General features: G+C 50.5%; 1 protein-coding gene across 3 annotated transcripts in view; it reads right to left on the reverse strand.

Annotated features, from left to right (window-relative positions):
• LOC146801783 (E3 ubiquitin-protein ligase TTC3-like) overlaps positions 1-20102 on the reverse strand; it is a 1211260-nt gene that overhangs the window by 609543 nt on the left and 581615 nt on the right. For all 3 annotated transcript variants that reach the window (XM_085621275.1, XM_085621274.1, XM_085621273.1), the window contains exon 28: positions 7449-7718. In XM_085621275.1, the coding sequence (XP_085477401.1) occupies positions 7449-7718 (270 nt within the window). The remainder of the gene's footprint in view (positions 1-7448; positions 7719-20102) is intronic.

Genomic DNA, 20102 nt, shown 5'->3' on the forward strand with positions numbered 1-20102 from the left:
AGAGCAGTCTTAGGCTAAACTCTGTATGGCATGTGAAGCCAGCTGTTCTACCATTTGCAATCCCTTGAATACCAAATGAAAGGACACCACAACAGATATATATAAAAATAGAATGTATTTATTCTAGTCAAAATACACTCAGCACTCTTTATGAGATTCGAGGTAAGTACAACACAGTCTTATTTAAGCATACATAAGTCACACAGGTAAGTAATACAGTTAGGCCCTAGGGGCCAAGCAAACCATATACTAAGTAAGTGGTATAAGAACCACTGTCACGAACACAGGTTAGGCCTAGGGAATCGCTGGGGCTACACTATACTACCAATTGCTAGGAAGTGGGAGGTCCACGGGATTCAGGTGGAGAGTGGGAACACTAACGCGTAATGCGTTAAAGTCGATAGAAATAGTAGTGTTTAGAATTAAAGAGTTTTAGGACACTTCGGAAGGAGCTAGGAGTTAGAGACTTGGAAACTAGACCCTAGGATAGTCAATACCCTTGTGAGAACCGGAGTACTCAAGTTACCTAGCCCACGGGCTGCGGGTGCATAGGTGTGAACTTGCGTCGGGTTTCGTCGACTCCTATGGATGCCTGAAGGAAAGATGCTGACAGGCAGTCAGTGAAGAGTGTCCGGTGGATTCCAAGGCTGGAATCAAGAAGAAGGGTACCTGCAAGCAGAGGGGACAGAGTCTAGGTCACCAGCCAGGAGCCGGGAAGGAACCACGCGATGTCGTGAAGATGCAGGTGAAGAGGTGAAGCTTGTCGCAGCAGCCACGGGGACCAGGAGGCGTCGAGGACGACCAGAACCAGGAGCCGAGCCTCCCCACGAAGGCTCTTGCTGTTGGCGGCGTCGATGTCGAATTCGGACCCAACAAGCCTTGGCAAGCGCAACCCACGCAGGATGAAGGATTCGCTTCTGTTGCAGACCAGGAAGGCCTGAGGTGCTTCTCTTTCACAGGGAAGCAAGGGCCAGTCTGGAGGAGCCAAACCAGCGGTGGAAAGTTAAGGGTTCGTCGTCACAGAGGCTACTAGCCAACGGGCAAGTAACCGGACAGACGCGTCGAGGAGGAAAATGCAGAAGGGCCCCACGCTGAACTCGTGGAGTGTGGAGGGCTGATCTTCGGTGCAGATGGTACTCGGGGTTGGGGCTTCTCAATCCCCAGAGCACAACTTCGAGGATGCCTCAGAAGCTGCGCTGGAAGCTAGTAGCCAATTTTCCCAGGTAGCCGGTCACACGTCTCTCGTCGCCTCCACGGATCTCAGCTTTGCTGTGGATGTGGATCAGGGTCGGAGAAGTCTGGAAGTCAAGGCGCTGGTCGGGCTCTGCATTCGGTTCCTCGTAGAACTTGGGCAAAGCAAATGGCAGGTCGCTTGATGGTGCCTGTTTGTACAGGGTGGCCACTCCTTGGCCACAAGGGAGATTCTTCAGTCTTCTTCCGTAGTCGAATGTCGAAGGTCCAGAATTTCTGTTCAAGTTGCAGGTTCAGGATAATCTAAAGTCCTAGGGACCCAGCTCCCACTCTTATACTAATCTGGGGCGCTGGTTTACCTGCTAGGTCCCTCCTATGGGTGGGACCAGGGAGGGGGGTGGTTACCGTCCATCACCACCCCCTTTTGTACTGCTTTGTTCGCCATAAGTTGGCAGGGTATGCTCAGACGCGAGTACCTTGCTCACTTTGCCACTGGATTCAAGCAAGCCTGGCTGAAGACGGCTGAAATGCCAGAAACCGGTCCTAGGAAGTTCGGGCTGGACTGTGCCCATGAGGCACAGGGTCAGACTGATTTGCATATGGTCATGTCTGAACTGGGGTGGCAGAGTGGGCTAAAGAACGGTGATGGATCAAACCCGGATCTGTTGACTGGGTGTGAGTGTTTGATTGGTTCTGATGCTCCGTCCATCACCACCCCAGCCAGCTGTGTCATAATGGAAGGCCAGCCAGGGGTGGCATAATACATGCTGCAGCCCCTGGTAGGCCTAGGGTACACCTAGTCCCTGGGTACCTAAGGTACACTGTACAGGGACCTATAACGTGATCCTTACCAACTGGGTTTTGTACCTAAAGTACATAGTATGAATTTAGAGAGAGAACAGCTGGGCTGTGGGTGTGATTAGCAGGCCCACAGCCACATCTAAGTCAAAAACCAGTGAAGCAAAAGCAAAAAGTGGGGGTGACCATACAAAGCAGACCCTACTCTCCTACACACGCAACAGCAAAAACACTCACCACAAGCTGAAGGGTTGAACCAGCAGCCAAAAGAATAGAGGGGCCAACTGAATGGCCCTGAAGGAATCTCAAGCCGCACACAGCACACAACGGGCCAACCGAAACATAAGGCCCCAAAGAGAAAGGTGGGATAACCGCATCCCATAAGACGCCGGAGGACCGCCCAGCCAAAGCTCACGGAGGGGGAGGGGGAGGGGGACGGAGCCCCGCAAGGAGTCTCTGAATAGCAGAGTCCGCGTGGATGTGAAACAACAGAGTCCCATCAAAAGGTAAATCCACAAGACGCTCCCGAACATTCTCCGGAAAGACACCATCCCACAACCAAGCATGGCGGCCGAGGACCATAGAATTCGCCATAGTGCGGCTGAGGGAATCAGGGACGTCCAAGGCCAAATGGAGAATGAATGCAGCTAACTCCTGACCATCCAGCACATGGTGCCGCAGATCAGCGCGGGCATCCTCTTGGGAGGCACGAGACAGAGGGGACTCCGCAGAATCCCACAGGTCGGAAGTAGCCCAGGCCAACAAACAAAGTGTGTTGAGTGCGCGCAGTGCAGCGCTGGTGGAGGTGAAAATGTTACGCCCCCAGGAGTCCAGCCACCGGGCCTCCCGTGACAGCGGGAGCAGCACGGAAAGTAAGGAAGGAAAAGCAGCCCTCAGAACAGAGCTATGGGCAGACGGGTGGGAAAAAAGGCACACTGTATCGTGGAGAAAAGACCCAGTAAGATGGAAGACCCACGGTCAGACTGATTTGCATATGGCCATGTCTGAACTGGGATGGCAGAGTGGGCTAAAGAACGGTGATGGATCAAACCCGGATCTGTTGACTGGGTGTGAGTGTTTGATTTGTTCTGATGCTCCGTCCATCACCACCCCCTTTTGTACTGCTTTGTTCGCCATAAGTTGGCATGGTATGCTCAGACGTGAGTCCCTTGCTCACTTTGCCACTGGATTCAAGCAAACCTGGCTGAAGACGGCTGAAATGCCAGAAACCGGTCCTAGGAAGCTTGTTTCCAGTCCAGGGAAGGCATGGCTTGGCAGTTCGGGCTGGATTGTTCCCATGAGGCACAGGGTCAGACTGATTTGCATATGGCCATGTCTGAACTGGGGTGGCAGAGTGGGCTAAAGAACGGTGATGGATCAAACCCGGATCTGTTGACTGGGTGTGAGTGTTTGATTGGTTCTGATGCTCCGTCCATCACCACCCCCTTTTGTACTGCTTCAGGATTGTTAAGGCCTGCCATAGGAGTGACTGATAGGTTACCCATGTGTCTATATAAAATGTAGGCATAGGAATACTATGCCTAAGCAAGGGGTGATTACACAACCTTGCCCCAGCTGAGTGATCAGCCAGCTGTGTCATAATGGAAGGCCAGCCAGGGGTGGCATAATACATGCTGCAGCCCCTGGTAGGCCTAGGGTACACCTAGTCCCTGGGTACCTAAGGTACACTGTACAGGGACCTATAAGGTGATCCTTACCAACTGGGTTATGTACCTAAAGTACATAGTATGAATTTAGAGAGAGAACAGCTGGGCTGTGGGTGTGATTAGCAGGCCCACAGCCACATCTAAGTCAAAAACCAGTGAAGCAAAAGCAAAAAGTGGGGGTGACCATACAAAGCAGACCCTACTCTCCTACACACACAACAGCAAAAACACTCACCACAAGCTGAAGGGTTGAACCAGCAGCCAAAAGAATAGAGGGGCCAACTGAATGGCCCTGAAGGAATCTCAAGCCGCACACAGCACACAACGGGCCAACCGAAACATAAGGCCCCAAAGAGAAAGGTGGGATAACCGCATCCCATAAGACGCCGGAGGACCGCCCAGCCAAAGCTCACGGAGGGGGAGGGGGACGGAGCCCCGCAAGGAGTCTCTGAATAGCAGAGTCCGCGTGGATGTGAAACAACAGAGTCCCATCAAAAGGTAAATCCACAAGACGCTCCCGAACATTCTCCGGAAAGACACCATCCCACAACCAAGCATGGCAGACGAGGACCATAGAATTCGCCATAGTGCGGCTGAGGGAATCAGAGACGTCCAAGGCCAAACGGAGAATGAATGCAGCTAACTTCTGACCATCCAGCACATGGTGCCGCAGATCAGCGCGGGCATCCTCTTGGGAGGCACGAGACAGAGGGGACTCCGCAGAATCCCACAGGTCGGAAGTAGCCCAGGCCAACAAACAAAGTGTGTTGAATGCGCGCAGTGCAGCGCTGGTGGAGGTGAAAATGTTACGCCCCCAGGAGTCCAGCCACCGGGCCTCCCGCGACAGCGGGAGCAGCACGGAAAGTAAGGAAGGAAAAGCAGCCCTCAGAACAGAGCTATGGGCAGACGGGTGGGAAAAAAGGCAGACTGTATCGTGTGGAGCAGGATGGTGGAGGTGAAGGAGCGGTTGAGGCACCGGATCCCCGTGGAAGGGCGCCCCCAGAAGAGAGTTGTGGAACGTTGCTTCAAATGGGAGAAACGGCTCCCCTCCACCAGAGCCCTGGTGGAGAACCTCCAATAAGTGGTCCGTAGGGAGTGGAGCAAACGGATAGCCCATCTGCAAAATGCCAGTGGCCGTGGAAATGGCCCGGACAAAAGCCACACTTGCCTCCGTAGGGCGGCGTAGGGGGTAAAGCAACTCTTCCGTTGGTGAAGGCTGCAAGCTAAGATGCCCGTCCCCGTGTCCCGCTGAAGGGAGAAAAGACCCAGTAAGATGGAAGACCCACGGACGAGTGGGGAACCTGAGGGGCCTCTGGTGAGGGCGGAGAAGCCTGCGGGGCAGACAACTGCAGGGAGCGGAAGAGCGGGTCTGGGGGCTGTGGACGCGGAGACGGCGTAGAACCCGCCTTGGAATCGGCTGGAGAAATGGCCACGATGCGGCGCCCAGTCTCCGGTGAAGGACAAGGAGACGAAAGCCCTCCGGAGAGGAAGGGACATCCGGAGAAGAGTCGACGATCCGACGTCGGGACGGTGCCAGGGAGTCCACCATAGGCACCGGTGAGTCCTCCACCGGTGCCAAAGTGTCCACCAGGGGCGCCGTGTCGATCTCCACCACCAATTGCCTCATCGGAGAAGTGGGGGGCGGGGTAGAGTCGAAACGGCCAATGAATGGCGCCGAAAAGGCGCCGGCTCAAACCCAGACGAGGCAGCCGACTGCGCCGAGGACCGAGAGGGGCCTGGGGAAGCGCCCCGGGTCCCGGCGTCCAGCCGCGGCACCGCCAGCGCCAGGGAGGAAAGCCGTTGACGCCGGAGAGGCATTGGCTCAGCCTCCGGGAAGACAGCTGCCTGCCCACAGAACCGAAGGGGACGAGCCGCATATCCCAGCGACCTCCTGCGAAACCGCAGGGAACCCCGCGGGGCTTTGCGGCGAAGCCGAGATGCCGAAGAGTGGAACCTCAAAGGGCCGCACGTCGATGGCCCTACACCTCCAAAACCTGAAGCCGAACTCGTCGGCGCCAGGGGGGGGGGGGGGGGGGGGGCACTGGCGAGTCCGCAGAAGGCCCTACGCACGGCGAGGGATCCACGGATGTCGCAGGAAGAGGAGGAGGGGGGCCCAAGGAAGCCTGCAGAGCCGCAGCGTAGGCTTTCATCTGGGCCCTCGTCGCCCCAGTGCCGGGAAACGGCAGATAGAGTGGCGACGGGTGCGGGCGCACGTCCCGGCAGGAACCGGCGCCCTCTGCCGATGGAGGACAGGGCCTTGGTGGCAAGCTGCAAGGCTTACCGGCGGGCGAACGACACCCATGGGGCCTCGGTGAAGGCCGATGCCGCAGCCGGAAACGGCGGCCCCTGGACCCGTTCGAGGAAGGAGACGGACGCTGCAACGAGACCGATTTGACAGAAAGCAGAGCATTACAACATCATAGAGTTAGGCTAGATGGGGATAAAATGTTCATGCCAAAGACATTGATGTCTTGACTCACTTTCTAGAGCAATTTGAAGGAAAAGAATGTGGATTGACTTTACTTGTGAATACCTGCATCAGAAGGCTTTCAGGCTGTGGGTTTCATGAAAAAGTCAGTCACCAAGAGTTTGACTCTGATGTCTGGCCACAAGTCAGCTGCCTGGAGGGGTTTAGTCCAAGTGGCTATAAAAGTGTCAGCGAGGGCACTGTTTAATGGTACTATTGGTTTAGATGAAGTTGAATCTGTCTGAAGAATTTTACTTGGCTTTGGTTTCAAGTGTGGGCAAATGCAAATCTAGAACTTCTTGTGGTTTTTACTGTTAAGCATGTTCCTGATCTTTATTCAAAAGTCAATTATATGTGTTCTTGCTTTTGTAAACTCTTCTACTTCGATTTTGTTAAATAGAATCCAAACCCTCTTCCTGCCAAATGGTATGTCAACAACATCAGCCTATATTTCTCAGCTACATTTTGGCATGAAAAGCCAATAAAAAGTGTCTGCAAAACCTGTGACAACCTTTCCTTAGGCGATGAATGCCACAAATAATAAAACACTTCTACAGTAATTTAAGGAAAGCTTCCCCTGAATCACAAATATAGCAATTTAGTATTGGGCACTTCCATATTAGCCAGGAACTGCTGCACTTTCACGAACTTGGACATCCAGAATACAGCTTACCACATGAGCTACTTTCACACACCAAAGACAGTGAAGGGATCCCCACTAATTGGTTAGTAGAATGTCTCAGAACATCCTGGTGGAGGGTGCAACCTTAGTACGAATATGGCTTGCCTCTTCCAACTACTTTAAAACTTCATTTACTAGCTATCTCTCACATGCATCAAAACATCTGGAAAAACTTACTGACCTCATTGGAACCCTATTTTAGAGTGACCCAAGCATTCAGAGAAAATGTATTAATCTTGCTGCCTATTATCCCTCACCCCACCAGCTATTCTCAAGGTACTCTTGTCCAGCCTGCCCAAACACCAGCCAATCCACCTTGCCTTGACGGATCTTGACATTGCCAGTGCTTAGATAAATGCCCACTGAGCAAGTCCCAAATGAAGGATACTTATATTGGCTAGAAACATTTATGCATAATGCAGGTTCCACGAAACATCACCTTCAACATTAGTCCAACCCAGAAGAGAACACTCAAAGAAACTTTGTTAGACTCGTATGGAATCAATGTGTAAGGCCTGATACAGTTCATTGGTTTAAAGATTAGCAGCTATTACATTTCAAGCAAATAACAAGAATCATGGATAACACTATTCAAAATGCACATTTTCAAGGAATGTTTACCAATCTAATATTAGTTACTTACCCATCATAGTAAAGTAACAATCCAAAGCCTGACACAAAACTGGACACTGAAAACTCTCTTTGTTATCTTCCAATAACCATATTAGATATCGGATTTTATCTGGCGATGCTTTACGGAAATAGTTCATTACTATTTCCTTTTTGTTGCCCGGTATCAGAGAGTTCAGTCTGTTACCATAACTTTCGTTCCAAAGGCTGCAGAGTGATCTAAAGTCAAGCTTTTGTAAGCAATCACCATAACGTGAAAGGAAAGCTTCTGCAGCCACAAGACCTAAAAGTAAAACAATCAGCAAAATAAATGGGAGAGTTTCCATTATAAACTAAATCATATGAACATTTAAATGACTTCCAATACCTGTGCAAATTATTAAATCTGGGACACAAGAAAAATATCCAAATAGTAAATGGTATGATGCACAATGGCCACAAATCTGCCCCACTGTGTAATAGCACGAAAGACATTAACTATCTTGTCTGCCTGTTCTTGTGCCCCACTTTGAATGTGTTGTTCAGACAAACAAAAAACCATGGACAGAAAATGTGGAATTCAGAGGAAAAGGTGAGAAAGATCCTCTGCAAAGGAATCGGGAAAATCACAAAAAAACGATTACTCCAACTGTGCAAGAGTAACAAATCAGTCAAGAACATTTTGGAGGAGAATCCCTTTAATATATAAACATACTTGCAGGAACTTATCATATTGCACACAGTTTTTCAGCATCCGAATCGTCTGAATTCCCATATAGTACAAGAACAGAAAAGCTAAGCACCTGTTCAGGATTCTAATCCATGAAAGATCTTACCCACTTTAAATTCATATGGAGGAAATCTTATAGGATTCTGACGTTGAAGGCTTAGGTGAACATGTGACGTTGCTTTTGAAAGAAAGAAAGGAAGTAAGGAATAACTGACAAAGTACCTAGTTTTGGGCGAGGGCAGTGACCAGAGTATCAAAGATTAGAAGCTCACTTAGTCCACACACAGAGGCAATCAATAACAGAAAAAGTGCCTTGAGGAAAGCTACTTCACTTAACAAAAATAAAGGTATTCAAATGGAAAAGTTATGACGGGGGAAAAAACGACATTCACCCTTAACCTATTGCACAAAAACAATAATATAATATCAGTAATAAAATACATTGAAAGTAGAGGCAGAAAGTAATGTCCAGGCTATTATATGAAAACATGACTTACTCTGTAAGCATCTGTCCGTGGCATGTAATGCTGTAGATTCATATGCTGTGCATACTCCTGCCATCTAGTGTTGGACCCAGATGTGTGCAATTTGCTTTTCTTTGAAGAAGTCTTTTTGAGTGACAAGGTATTGTGACTCATTTTGCTGGTAATACACATTTCCATCAACTACATTGTTAGATTGTTTTCTCAAACAGCGGGTGAGGATGGGATGTGATGCAAAGCGATGTATAGAGAGATGTGCATGCAGAGGTCATAAAGAGATCGAAAAGGCACTGCAGCAGCCACAGGCATCCGGGGAGGAGGGTAGGCGCATGTGAATCTACAGCACTACATGCCATGAACAGATGCTTACAGGGTGAGAATTTCTATTCGAGGTATGTGTGGCTGTAGATACACATGCTGTGCATAGACTAAAGCAGTCCTCATAAAAGTGATGGCCAGCCTGTGGGTGTTGCAGTAGATTGAAAGAGTGTATGCTGTACTGCCTGGCCAACATTGGCTTGTTGGCGGGATAGCACATCCACATAGCAATGTTTTGTGAAAGTGTGTGGTGTACACCAGGTAGCTGCTTTGCATAGGTCATCATTTGGAATGTTCCCTAGAAAGGCCATAGAAGCTCCTGCTTCCTGGTGGAGTGGGCTCCAGGAGGAATGGTCAAAATCCTCTTAGCTTTAGCACATTATGTCTCGATGAATCTCACGATCTATCAGGCAATGCCTGATTTAGACAGGGACTTATCTTGATGGGGCTTGGAAAAAGCAACAAAATGTTGTTGTGCTTTCCTAAATGGTGTAGTTCTGTCTATATGGTACATGAGGGCTTGTTTTACTTCTAGAGAGCCTGTACCGCAAATGAGTCAGGTTGTGGGAAGAAAACAGGGAGTTAAATAGATCAAGGTGGAACTGGGAGACCACCTTTGGGAGGAATTTGGGGTTGGTGCTAAGAACACCCTATCCCTGCATACCTGGAAGAATGAAAATGCTACTTACCAGTATGCATCTGTTCTTGGCATGTAGAGCTGCAGATCCACACACTATGCATAGATCGCCATCTGATGTTGGGCCCGGATGTTTGCACTTATTTTTGTCTTGGAAAAGTGTTTGGAAGTCACGAGATAGGTGACTCCTCCTTTGGATGATAGTGCGCATGGGCATTGGCTTCATCTTCAGATTGTTTTTTGCCAGGAGGGAAATGATGGAGTTTTGTGAGAAACAGATAAGATGCCCATGTATGCTGTATCTAAATAAAATAATACTGGAAGAGATAAAGGTAGCCGGGGAGGTGGGTGGGCGTGTGTGGATTTGCAGCTCTACATGCCAAGAACAGATGCATACTGGTAAGAAGCATTTTCCGTTCGAGGCATATGAGCTGCAGATCACACACTATGCATAGATTGTATAGCAGTACCCCTCCTTAGCGGCGACCATAAGTATCTGCTGCAGTAGTTTTAAATAATGTTTTAAGTACAGCCTGGCCCACACTAGCTTGCTGTTTTGTTTGCACATCTACACAATAGTGCTTGGTGAATGTGTGCGGTGTAGACCGTGTAACTGCTTTGCAGATGTCATCTAAGGGAATGTTCCCTAAAAATGCCATGGAAGCCCCTATCTTTTGGCTAGAGTGAGCTTTAGGGGGAACTGATAATGTTTGTTTTGCGATAGCAAATCTGTATGCATTTGACAATCCACCTTGCTATCCCAGATTTTGATATGGGGTTGCCTTTATGTGGTGGTGAGAAGGACACGAAAAGTTGTTTTGTCTTGCGAAAAGGTTTTGTTCTTTCAATGTAATAAAGCAGTGCTCTTTTGACATCTAGAGTTAGAAGAGCTCTTTCTGCGACTGTTTGTGGTTGCGAGAAGAATAATGGCAACTCCACAGACTGGTTGAGGTGACAGAGAGAAATAACCTTAGGGAGGAATTTAGGATTGGTTTTGAGAACCACTTTCTTATGATGGAGTTGTAAAAAGGGTTCTTAAATAGTGAGTGCCTGTAGCTCACTGACTCTTCTAAAGGAAGTAATGGCCACTAGGAAAGCTACTTTCCATGTTAGAAATTGTAGCTCACATTTGTGCAGAGTTTCAAAAGGAGGGCCCATTAGTCTTGTGAGAACGATGTTTAAATTCCACATAGGTGAGTATGGTACCCTGGGAGGAATTATTTTTTTGAGGCCTTCCATAAATGCTTTGATGGCAGGTACCCTGAATAGCGACAAGTGTTGTCTATTTTGTAAATAGGCTGCTATGGCAGCGAGGTGTAATCTAATAGATGTATATGCTAAGTTACACCTTTGGAGATGTAGTAGATAACCTATGATGTGTTGAATAGACACATGTAGAGGATTGATGGTGTTGTTGTGACAATATACCACAAATCGTTTCCATTTGGCTGCATAGCAGGCTCTAGTGGTGGGGCGTCTAGCTTCTTTGATAATGTTCATGCAGTCAGGGGGAAAGTTAAGGTAACCGAACTCTAAGACTTCAGGAGCCAGATCGCTAGGTTGAGCTGTGCTGGGTCCGGGTGTCTGATCTCTCCATGGTTCTGGGTTAAGAGGTGTGGGGAGAGGTGTAGTTTTTGGTGCGGGACTACGGATAGTTCCAATAATGTGGTGTATCACGGTTGTCTGGCCCATGTTGGAGCAACTAGGATGAGAGTCAGTGAGTGTTGCTGTAGTTTGCGCACCACCAGTGGAATGAGTGGGAGAGGCAGAAAAGTGTACGCAAATCGCCTGACCAATTCATCCATATCGCATTTCCTTTGGACAATGGGTGTGGATATCTGGAGGCGAAGCTTGGGCATTTGGCGTTTTCGTGTGTGGCGAAGAGATCTATCTCCGGTTGATCCCATATGTGGAAAAATGGTTGAAGAACTTGCAGATGAAGTTCCCACTCGTGACTCTGTTGCGTCTGATGACTTGAGAGATTGGCTATGTTGTTCTGTACTCCCGGGACATGTTGGGCTAGGAGAAAAATGTTCTGAGGAATAGCCCACCTCCATATGCTTTGCGCTAGTTGAGAGAGCTGTAGGGAGAGTGCCCCACCTTGTTTCTGTATGTAGTACATGGCTGTCATGTTGTCGGTGCGGACTAGCACAGCTTTGCCTGATATTTGTTTCTGGAATGCCTTCAGGGCTAGGAAGATGGCTAGTCACTCCAGGTGATTGATGTGGAGTAACTTTTGTTGGGGCGTCCACCTGCCCTGCATGGTGTGATGTAATACATGAGCTCCTCAACCGGAGAGCGATGCATCTGCTGTTAGAATCTGTGGAACCGGCTCGATGAATGGGCGCCCACTTGTAAAGGTTTTTGGTGTTCCACCACTGCAGAGAGCGATGCGTGCGACCGTCCACCAACACCAGATCTGTCAGCTGACCTTGAGCCTGGTTCCACTGACGTGCCAGACATTCCTGCAGGGAATGCATCTGGACTCTTGCGTGAGGTACTATGAATATGCAAGAGGTCATCATCCCTATCGACTGCATGAACACTCAAGCTGGAAGAGAGTGTTGTGGCTGAAATTTTGATGTAAGGCTTTGCATGCTTGCTATCCTGGCTGGGCTCGGATATGCAAGTGCTTTTGAGGTGTTTATTGTGGCACCGAGGTACTGTTGTATATGGGATGGTTGTAGGTGAGACTTTCCGTGGTTTATGGTAAACCCTAAGTCGCGAAGCAGTTGGATTGCGGCGTGAGTGTGGTGTAAACACTGGTCGTATGACTTGGCTTTTATTAGCCAGTCATCTATGTAGGGGAAGACATGAATCTGTTGTCTTCGCAGGGAGTACCGTGAATTGGTCGTGCTGACCGTCCACTATAAACCGGAGATATTTCCAGTGAGAGGTGTGAATGGAAATATGAAAGTAGGCATCCTTGAGATCTAGAGTGGCAAGGAAATTGCCCTGTGTGAGAAGAGGAAGGACTTGTTGAAGGGTGACCATGTGAAAGTGGTCTGATTGTATGTACTGGTTTAGGGGTCTGAGGTCCAGGATGGGTCTCAGAGAGCCGTCCTTCTTTGGAATGAGAAAATACAGGGAGTAAACCCCTGTGTTTTGCTGATACAGGGGAACTGGTTCTATTGCATGTTTTTGTAGGAGGGAGATTACCTCCTGCTTTAATAGTGCTAAATGTTCTGTTGACATTGGACGTTGTTTGGGTGGTATGTTTGGGGGGTCGAGGTGCGTTCCAGACAATAAACTGACTGAACTATTTGTCTCACCCACCTGTCGGTAGTGATGTTGTTCCAGACAGGTAGGAACTGTAGTAATCTTCCCCCGACCGGAGTGGGATGATCCGGGGGGAGTGGAGGGAAGTCATTGGGTAGGGGTGGAGGCGGATCGATTGTTGTTGGTGGTTTTGCCTCTACCTTTGTTATTGTTGCCTCTATAGCCTTGTCTTTGGTAACCTTTGGTGAATGTGGTTTGGGCAGGAGCCTTAAAAGACGTAGAGGGGATGTCAGAGGAATAGCCTCTGGAGGTGCCTCTGTAAGAGGAGCAATGAAAAGAACGTCTGGGAGCTTGCGATTTCAAAGCTCCCATTGATTTGGCTGTGTCAGTGTCTTTCTTCATCTTTTCCAGAGATGAATCCACAGTGGGACCAAAGAGGTGTTTTTGGTCAAATGGCTGGTTAAGGATGGAGGTTTGCACCTCTGGCTTAAACCCTGAAGAACAAGTTACTTACCTTCGGTAACGATGTATCTGTAAGAAACATTAGTTAGTTAGATTCCTCACCTTAGAATATCCCCAGGCGTCAGGCTGGATCCGGAAAGATTTTTGTAGCAATACCCCTTGCGCGTCGGTAGGCGTCGTCTGCGGCTCCGCGTCCGTCGTCGGCGTCGTGCGCCGGAATGACGTCGTCTGAGTATTTAGACGCCGCCCTCGTGCGCGGACGTCAGTTCTTATACATAGCTTTCCGCGCCAGGGACGCTGAGCCATGCAAGAGACCGACACTGGTGCCAAAAAATCTAGGGCCCTAAAAGGGAGAACCTTAACCCTAGATGTCGGTTCGCAGAACGGGGAGGCTGGGTGGGTCGGTGAGGAATCTAACTAACTAATGTTTCTTACAGATACATCGTTACCGAAGGTAAGTAACTTGTTCATCTGAAAGAAACACGTTAGTTAGATTCCTCACCTTAGAATAGATACCCCAGCAATACCAACCCCGGAGGAGGGCCTGCGAACCAAGATCACACCAGAAAGTCCTGGAGAACAGAACGGCCAAAGTGGCCATCTCTCCGGACTTGGCTGTCCAGGCAATAGTGCTTGGCAAACGTGTGCAGTGAAGCCCACGTTGCCGCCTGACAGATATCCTTCAAGGGGACTCCCCGTCCCAGGGCAGTTGTCGCCGCTGTGGCTCGAGTGGAATGGGCTCTCAGCCCAACAGGAGGGACCTTTTCCGCCAAAGTATAGCAGATCTTAATACACAACACGACCAATCGCGAGATGGTCCACTTGTGTACAGCTTTACCCTTCTTACCACCTACATATCCAACAAAAAGTTGGTCGTCCACCTGGAACTGTTTTGTGCGGTCCAAATAAAAGGACAGCGCACGTTTTGGGTCCAGACGGTGGAGCCGCTCTTCATCTTTTGAAGGAGGCGGAAAGAAGGTGGGCAGCGTGACAGATTGCCCGATGTGAAAGGGAGTCACGACTTTAAGAAGGAAAGAAGGACGTGTCCGGAGGACAACCTTATCCGGATGAACCGAAAGGAAGGGAGGCTTAGCTGACAGAGCCTGGATCTCACTCACCCGCCTAGCGGAGGTGATAGCCACCAGGAAGGCAGTTTTCAGAGTCAGTAGACGAAGTGGACAGTTGTGAAGGGGCTCAAAGGGAGCGCACATCAGAAAGTGAGAACAAGGTTCAAGTCCCACTGAGGCATTACGAAGAGTAGGGTCTGCTTTCTATGATCACCCCCACTTTTTGCTTTTGCTTCACTGGTTTTCGACTTAGATGTGGCTGTGGGCCTGCTAATCAGACCCACAGCCCAGCTGTTCTCTCTCTAAATTCATACTATGTACTTTAGGTACATAACCCAATTGGTAGGATCACCTTCTAGGGCCCTGTACAGTGTACCTTAGGTACCCAGGGCATAGGTGTACCCTAGGCCTACCAGGGACTGCAGCATGTATTATGCCACCCCTGGATGGCCTTCCATTATGACACAACTGGCTGATCACTCAGCTGGGGCAAGGTCGTGTAATCACCCCTTGCTTAGGTGTAGTATTCCGACACCTACCTTAGATATAGACACATGGGTAACCTATCAGTCACTCCTATGGCAGGCCTTAACAATCCTGAAGGCAGAGTGCTTGGTAACATGTGAGATGGTGCTCTAGCATGAGCTGAGCCTGTCTGCAGCTTTCGGAACCATGTCCTTATAGCTGTTTTATGATATCGCCTACCATATACTCTTAAGTGCCTTATAATCCTCGCGGTTATGGTAACTATGGTTTGGCTTTATCGAAACATGTCGTGTAAGGTGTCTAACACTTTGGAATAATAACCCCACACCATTTCTGGTGGAGCGGATAGTTTTCCCCCCTTCTAGAGGGAGAAGACATGTTCAAATCCTACTACCCGGTTAAAGTTAACCCGAGCCCCAGCATCACAAAATGGATGCTGCTGCCACAGACACAAGTCTGACCTCCAGCTGCTGGGAGTCCTTCCAGCGAGGGAGGCTTGGACAATAGGTTTCCTGCCTTGGGAGGTGCTAGCACCACCCCAGACAGGACTTAGTGTATTGGGGCAGGGAGGGATGAATGAAACGAGACACTGCCTGGGGCACACAAGGTGTCCCATGCATAGTCCGGTTCAAACCGGTGCTGGGGCACTCCAGCCCCAGTCCTGGCGCGAAACTGGACAAAGGGAAGGGGGTGTAACCACCCCACTCCCTGGTCCCACCCATAGGAGGGACCTAGCAGGTAACCCAGCCCCCCAGATTAGTATAAGAGTGGGAGCTGAGTCCCTAGGACTTTAGATTATCCTGAAAAACTGCAACTTGAACAGAAACTCTGGACCTTCGACATTCGACTACGGAAGAAGACTGAAGAATCTCCCTTGTGGCCAAGGAGTGACCACCCTGTGCAAACAGGCACCATCAAGCGACCTGCCGTTTGCTTTGCCCAAGTTCTACGAGGAACCGACTGCAGAGCCCGACCAGCACCTTGACTTCTAGACTTCTCCGACCCTGATCCACATCCACAGCAAAGCTGAGATCCGTGGAGGCGACGAGAGACGTGGGACCGGCTACCTGGGAAAATTGGCTACTAGCTTCCAGCGCAGCTTCTGAGGCATCCTCGAAGTTGTGCTCTGGGGATTGAGAAGCCCCCACCCCGAGCACCATCTGCACCGAAGATCAACCCTCCACACTCCACGAGTTCTGCGTAGGGCCCTTCTGCATTTTCCTGCTCGACGCGTCTGTCCGGTTACTTGCCCGTTGGCTAGTAGCCTCTGTGACGACGAACCCTAAACTTTCCACCGCTGGTTTGGCTCCTCCAGACTGGCCCTTGCTTCCCTGTGAAAGAGAAGCACCTCAGGCCTTCCTGGTCTGCAACAGAAGCGAATCCTTCATCCTGCATGGGTTGCGCTTGCCAAGGCATGTTGAGTCCAAAATCGACATCGACGCCGCCAACAGCAAGAGCCTTCGTGGGGCAGCTCGGCTCCTGGTTCTGGTCGTCCTCGACGCCTCCTGGTACCCGTGGCTGCTGCGACAAGCTTCACCTCTTCACCTGCATCTTCACGACATCGCCTGGTTCCTTCCCGGCTCCTGGCTGGTGACCTAGACTCTGTCCCTTCTGCTTGCAGGTATCCTTCTTCTTGATTCCATCCTTGGAATCCACCGGACACTCTTCACTGACTGCCTGTCAGCATCTTTCTTCAGGCATCCATAGGAGTAGACGACGAAACCCGACGCAAGTTCACACCTATGCACCCGCAGCCCGTGGGCTAGGTAACTTGAGTACTCCGGTGCTCACAAGGGTATTGACTATCCTAGGGTCTAGTTTCCAAGTCTCTAACTCCTAGTTCCTTCCGAAGTGTCCTAAAACTCTTTAATTCTAAACACTACTATTTCTATCGACTTTAAAGCATTACGCGTGAGTGTTTCCACTCTGCACCTGAATCCCGTGGGCCTCCCACTTCCTAGCAATTGGTAGTATAGTGTAGCCCCAGCGATTGCCTAGGCCTAACCTGTGTTCGTGACAGTGGTTCTTATACCACTTACTTAGTATATGGTTTGCGTGGCCCCTAGGGCCTAACTGTATTACTTACCTGTGTGACTTATGTATGCTTAAATAAGACTGTGTTGTACTTACCTCGAATCTCATAAAGAGTGCTGAGGGTATTTTGACTAGAATAAATACATTCTATTTTTATATATATCTGTTGTGGTGTCCTTTCATTTGGTATTCAAGGGATTGCAAATGGTATAACAGCTGGCTTCACATGCCATACAGAGATTAGCCTAAGACTGCTCTTGTCCATGCTACCACTAGGATAGCTGGTCTATAAGGTTGACTTAACAACCAATCACCATAAGGGTTGTTTGGACTGATACAAGGTGTACACTAGAACTAGTGACATCATATATCAGGCCAACTTCTCACAGGCAGCGTCTAAGTACTTCGACGACGTCATTCCGGCGCACGACGCCGACGACGGACCTGCAGACGACGCCTACCGACGCGCAAGGGGTATTGCTACAAAAATCTTTCCGGATCCAGCCTGACGCCTGGGGATATTCTAAGGTGAGGAATCTAACTAACGTGTTTCTTTCAGATACTATATATAGTTAGACATGTCATAATGACTGATGTCCACTATATGTATTAAGTGGCTGACCACACTTACAAAGCCTGGAGAATCGACTCCAGGGTTTGTAGGGGTGTCCTGCTCATGCAGGGCACCCTCACACTTATAACCAAGCACCCTGCCCTCAGGACTGAAGAGCCTGCCATAGGAATGACTTGTAGGTTTTAAGTGTAGTAGCCTCAGATATAAGGAATCTTATCTGTCGTGAGAGTGGATGCACCAATTCACACAGGATGCAATGGTAGGTCTGTAGTCACAGTTTAAGTGGGCTCCCATGGGTGGCACAATACATGCTGCAGCCCATGGGAACCCCAGTTGTACCGATGCCCTGGGTACCTTAGTACCATATACTAGGGACTTACAAGGGTACACCAATAGCCAATTGTGGAGGTACCAAAGTACTTACCAGAAACAGATTTAGGGGAGGAAGCACAGGTGCAGGGGTCCTGATAACAGGATTCCAGCAAACTAGGTAAAAAGAGCACTGACAGGGGGGCGTGGCTTGGCAGGCCAGCATGGCGGACGCAGCCTAGTTAAGCTCCGTCCATCCACGCCATAATCTGCCTCTTATCCGCCCAGAATCCTGCCTAGAGACAACACATCTTACTGTGCCGACTGCCCGTACATCCCTGGTGTGCGGAGATCCTCCCGGTGGGGCTGGGGACTGCGCTGCGGTGCTGTATTCATCGGATCTCACCCGGTGCACTGATTGCCGATACCGCCGTTGCGGCCTTTCCGGAGCCTACGAGGCGGAGGTGCTGTGACGGACCCTGCTTGGGGTCAGGAGACGAGATACTGAGGGAGTAACCGTCCTGTGCCCCCCGTGTGAAGCATCGCTGCGAAGGTTGTGCCGGTGCAGAAGAGTCGCCGCCCCTCCCCCCTCGCTCCAGAGCCGCCATTTTCTCTGCACGGCGCTGGTGACGCGGCGGTACTGATCCTGTGGGGCTGCCCGGGCCCTTCGCTGGCCTCGAGCTGCTGTTTGGAGAGCTGCTATTTGATCTCCGCCCTTGGAGTATGGTGACATCTCTGCAGCGGGCACGAGTGGGGCCCCCGTAGACCGGACCGGGCGAGACTGTGGCTGATGGGCTGGGGCCAAGTCGCGGCCGCCGAAGGTGAGCGTTCCTACCTGCTACACCTTTCCCTCCTTCCATCGCCGTGGGATCTGCCCTGCCCTGAGGCCATCTATATGGACACTAGAAGTCCCAGCATCACTTGGGGATGGGCCTGAACTGTCCTATGGAAGTGCTCTCTGGCGGTCATACAAGGGGCCCAGGGGTTGCATCACATATTCTCAAAAGACTGATCTCAGCAGACCCCCGCTGAGGATCTCGTGTTGTTGAGGAGTATTGTGTGCTGCCCTGGATATGCGGCGGTCCGCGCTTCGGGGCCGCCGTTTCATTTATCCTTGTGGACACCCCCCCGGCGGACTTCCCTCGGTATGGGGGGTCTGGCCCGGTGTGCTGAACCGTCGTGGATGCCCCAGGTACTGCTTGACCCTGCCTGAACTTTTTGCTCCTCGGCCCACTCCTGGCGCTGTTTCATTGACCGGCCCTCTATATTCATCACCATCCTTGTGGCTACTTGCCTCGGTAGTGTGGGCCCATTTCTCTGACCGCCTGCCCTTCCCCCCTTGGGTAGCTGCACGGCCAGAGCCGCCCTGCTAGATGGGCAAGGGGGGACCAACAGGGGCCGGCTCCAAACAGGACACCATAGACCAGTTCACGACGACTATTGGGGGTTGCCGCGGGCGGAGATGCGGGCAGCTCTACCCCAGACAACGCGACCCTCCTGGCGGCGATCAACAGTGCCCGGGATACGCTGGATGCGAAAATTGGCGCGGTGGGGTCCGAGGTCTCCTTTTTGCGCCAGGACCTCTGTAAAGCTGTAGACCGCATCACAGAGGCTGAAACGAGGGTCTCAACGGTAGAAGATTCTGTAACCTCCCTCCAGCAGAAGGTGAACAAGCTCACGGTGGTGCCCCAAGAACTGGCCTCTAGGGAGGAGGATGCGGAGGGTCGCGCCCGACAGAATAATCTACGCTTCGTGGGCCTGCCTGAGGTCCGCGAGGAGGTCTCCATAACGAACTGCATCACTAAGTGGCTCACAGCTATCCTACCTAATGATCTCCTATCCTCGACCTTCGTGGTGGAGCGGGCACACAGGGCCTTATCGCAGAACCCCCCCCCCCACCACCCCCGGACGAGTCCCCAATACCTGTCATTGCAAAGATCATGAACTATGCCGACCGTGAAGCTATCCTGCGATTCGCCAGGTCACATAAGGACAGTTTTGTACATGAATCCCGTCCTATCATGATATTTCTGGACTATACACGCCTGGTCCAACAACAACGCCAATCCTTCATGGCGGCGAAATGCAGACTCAGAGAACTGAACATACAAAATATGCTACTCTGTCCGGCCAGGATGCGCGTAATCTAACTCCAAGTCCTTTTTCTTCGACACTTCGGAGGCGGTCTTTACCTGGACAGATGAACGCCCACAGCTCCGAGCAAACTCTCCATCGGCTATGGACTCCAACTCTCTGGGTCAGCGGCCCCGAGGCAACAAGTCTCAGAAGCGGTGAGGGCCGAGATCGGACAGGATGTCGGCAAGCCCTGATCGGCCGCCCTGAAAATTTCGGACTGCTCCGCCAATCATG

Source organism: Triturus cristatus, chromosome 8, assembly GCF_964204655.1.
Source record: "Triturus cristatus chromosome 8, aTriCri1.1, whole genome shotgun sequence".
Taxonomy (NCBI): Eukaryota; Metazoa; Chordata; class Amphibia; order Caudata; family Salamandridae; genus Triturus; species Triturus cristatus.